The sequence below is a fragment of the Podarcis melisellensis genome (genome assembly GCF_964234715.1).
Source record: "Podarcis melisellensis genome assembly, chromosome: Z".
In the NCBI taxonomy this organism is placed as follows: domain Eukaryota; kingdom Metazoa; phylum Chordata; class Lepidosauria; order Squamata; family Lacertidae; genus Podarcis; species Podarcis melisellensis.
Window position 1 is genome coordinate 116,889 of NC_138547.1, and position 3,583 is coordinate 120,471.

At 56.3% G+C, this 3,583-nt stretch overlaps 1 protein-coding gene across 1 annotated transcript in view; it reads right to left on the reverse strand.

The window, feature by feature from the left end:
- The window catches only part of LOC309362362 (coiled-coil domain-containing protein 183-like), a 21,452-nt gene that overhangs the window by 12,458 nt on the left and 5,411 nt on the right, over nt 1-3,583 (reverse strand). The window contains exons 4-5 of the mRNA XM_081898005.1: nt 2,646-2,777; nt 2,507-2,561 (exon numbers count right to left, since the gene is read on the reverse strand). Coding sequence (XP_081754131.1) covers nt 2,507-2,561; nt 2,646-2,777 — 187 coding nt within the window. The remainder of the gene's footprint in view (nt 1-2,506; nt 2,562-2,645; nt 2,778-3,583) is intronic.

The window sequence follows — 3,583 nt, forward strand, 5'->3', positions numbered from 1 at the left end:
GTAGCATCACGGCAAATCCGTCTCCCAGTGGCCTTGCTGGCAGGAAGAGGGAACGGGGCGACCTGACGCCATGCGCTACAACTCCCATGTGGTGACCGAGCGCCTCGTGCTACAACTCCCGGGAGCGACTGGGTGCCACGCGCTACAACTCCCGGGCGCTGCTTACCTCTCATCCCCTTAGTGGCCCATCAGGGAGGGGACGCCGCACGCTACAACTCCCAGGAGCGACTGGGTGCCACGCGCTACAACTCCCAGTAGGGGACCGGGCGCCGTGCTACAACTCCCAGGCGTTGACCAGGCGCCTCGCGCTACAACTCCCAGCATCCAGGCGCCACAAGCAGGACGGGAGTTGTAGCATCAGGAAGGGGATGTCCCTACGGACCAGAGGGGGACCGGGCGCCTTGCGCTACAACTCCCAGGCGTTGACCAGGCGCCTCGCGCTACAACTCCCAGGAGCGACTGGGTGCCGCGTGCTACAACTCCCAGGTGCAACAGCATGGCTCTCATAAAGGGAAGAGGGGGACCGTGCGCTGCGCGCTACAACTCCCGGGCGCCACACGCTACAACTCCCAGGCGCTGCTTACCTCTCATCCCCTTAGTGGCCCATCAGGGAGGGGTTGCCGCACGCTACAACTCCCAGGTTGCGCGCTACAACTCCAAGGACGTGACCGGGCGCCATGCGCTACAACTCCCAAGGACAACAGCACACTACAACTCCCAGGAGGTGACCGGACGCTGGGCGCTATAACTCCCAGTAGGGGACTGGGCGCCGCGCTACAACTCCCAGGCGCTGCTTCCCTCTCATCCCCTCGCCGCGCGCTGCAACTCCCAGGCGCCTCGTGCTACAGCTCCCAGCATCCGGGCGCCACAAGCAGGACGGGAGTTGTAGCATCAGGAAGGGGATGTCCTTTCGGACCAGAGGGGGACCGGGCGCCTTGCGCTACAACTCCCAGGCCTTGACCAGGCGCCTCGCGCTACAACTCCCAGAAGGCGACTGGGTGCTGCACGCTACAACTCCCAGGTACAACAGCATGGCTCTCATAAAGGGAAGAGGGGGACCGGGCGCCGCGCGCTACAACTCCCAGTCGTTTCCCAGTCGCCTCGCGCTACATCTCCCAGGCGGCAACCGGGCGCCGCGCGCTACAATTCCCAGGCGTTGATTCCCTCTCATCCCCTTAGTGGCCCATCAGGGAGGGGCCGCCTCACGCTACAACTCCCAGGAGGCCACCGGGCGCCTCGCGCTGCAACTCCCAGGCCTTGACCAGGCGCCTCGCGCTACAACTCCCAGGCCTTGACCAGGCGCCTCGCGCTACAACTCCCAGGCCTTGACCAGGCGCCTCGCGCTACAACTCCCAGAAGGCGACTGGGTGCTGCGCGATACAACTCCCAGGTACAACAGCATGGCTCTCATAAAGGGAAGAGGGGGGCCGTGCGCCGCGCGCTACAACTCCCAGGCGCTGCTTCCCTCTCATCCCCTTAGTGGCCCATCAGGGAGGGGACGCCGCACGCTACAACTCCCAGGAGGCGACCAGGCGCCTCGCGCTACAACTCCCAGGCCTTGACCAGGCGCCTCGCGCTACAACTCCCAGGCCTTGACCAGGCGCCTCGCGCTACAACTCCCAGGCCTTGACCAGGCGCCTCGCGCTACAACTCCCAGAAGGCGACTGGGTGCTGCGCGATACAACTCCCAGGTACAACAGCATGGCTCTCACAAAGGGAAGAGGGGGACCGTGCGCCGCGCGCTACAACTCCCCGGCGCCGCCCGGGCGCCGCGCGCTACAACTCCCAGGCGGCGAGCAGGCGCCTCGCGCTACAACTCCCAGGCCTTGACCAGGCGCCTCGCGCTACAACTCCCAGGCCTTGACCAGGCGCCTCGCGCTACAACTCCCAGACGTTGACCAGGCGCCTCGCGCTACAACTCCCAGGCCTTGACCAGGCGCCTCGCGCTACAACTCCCAGGCCTTGACCAGGCGCCTCGCGCTACAACTCCCAGACGTTGACCAGGCGCCTCGCGCTACAACTCCCAGGCCTTGACCAGGCGCCTCGCGCTACAACTCCCAGGCCTTGACCAGGCGCCTCGCGCTACAACTCCCAGAAGGCGACTGGGTGCTGCGCGATACAACTCCCAGGTACAACAGCATGGCTCTCATAAAGGGAAGAGGGGGCGGTGCGCCGCGCGCTACAACTCCCCGGCGCCGCCCGGGCGCCGCGCTACAACTCCCAGGCGCTGCTTCCCTCTCATCCCCTTAGTGGCCCATCAGGGAGGGGACGCCGCACGCTACAACTCCCAGGAGGCGACCAGGCGCCTCGCGCTACAACTCCCAGGCCTTGACCAGGCGCCTCGCGCTACAACTCCCAGGCCTTGACCAGGCGCCTCGCGCTACAACTCCCAGGTACAACAGCATGGCTCTCACAAAGGGAAGAGGGGGACCGTGCGCCGCGCGCTACAACTCCCCGGCGCCGCCCGGGCGCCGCGCGCTACAACTCCCCGGCGCCGCTTTCTTACCTCTCATCCCCTCGCGTCCCATCAGGGCGGGGAAGTCCATGTCCCGCCGGCCTTGCTGGGGAGAGAGGAGGGCGCAGTGGTGAGAGCGGCGCCCGGTCCCGGCGCTACGTTTCCCGCGCTACGTTTCCCGGCGCCTCACCAGCGTCCGGCGGTGCCGCTCGCCGGCGTCCTTGGTGCGGATCCTGTCGATCTGCTTCTTCTGGGCGCTGAGGGCGTTGTCCCGGAACTTCTTCTCGGCCACCAGCTCCGTCTCGGTGTGCAGCATGTCGGCCTGCGGGTCGTTAAGGATCATGAATCATGATTAATTAATATTAATTAATTAATATTAACTAAGATTAATGGATAATAATCAATAATTAATGATAATAATCATTAAAATTATTAACTATTATTATATCAATGATATATTGTCCCGGAATAGATAGCAGCTCCGTCTCGGTGTGCAGCATGTCGGCCTGGGGGTCGTTAATAATAATCATTAATAATTATTAATTAATATTAATGAATAATAATCAATAATTAATAATAATGATAATAATAATAAATAGTTTGTTATTTCCTTCCTTTGTTCCTTCCTTCCTTCCTTAATGATTATTAATAATAATATTTTTCATAATAATAATTAATAATAATATTTTTCATCATAATAATATTTTTCATCATCATCATAATAATAAATAATAATAATAATAATAATAAAATAATAATTTGTTATTTCCTTCCTTTGTTCCTTATAATATAATATTTTTAATAATAATAATAATAATAATAATAATAATAATAATAATAATAATAATAATAATAATAAATAATAATAATAATGATGATGATGATGATGATGATGATAATTAAAATTATTAAATATTATTAAATAAATATTATATAAATGATATATTGTCCCGGAATAGATAGCAGCTCCGTCTCGGTGTGCAGCATGTCGGCCTGGGGGTCATTAATAATAATCATTAATAATTATTAATTAATATTAATGAATAATAATCAATAATTAATAATAATGATAATAATCGTGAAAAGTATATATGGTCCCGCAACTTCTTCTCGGCCACCAGCTCCGTC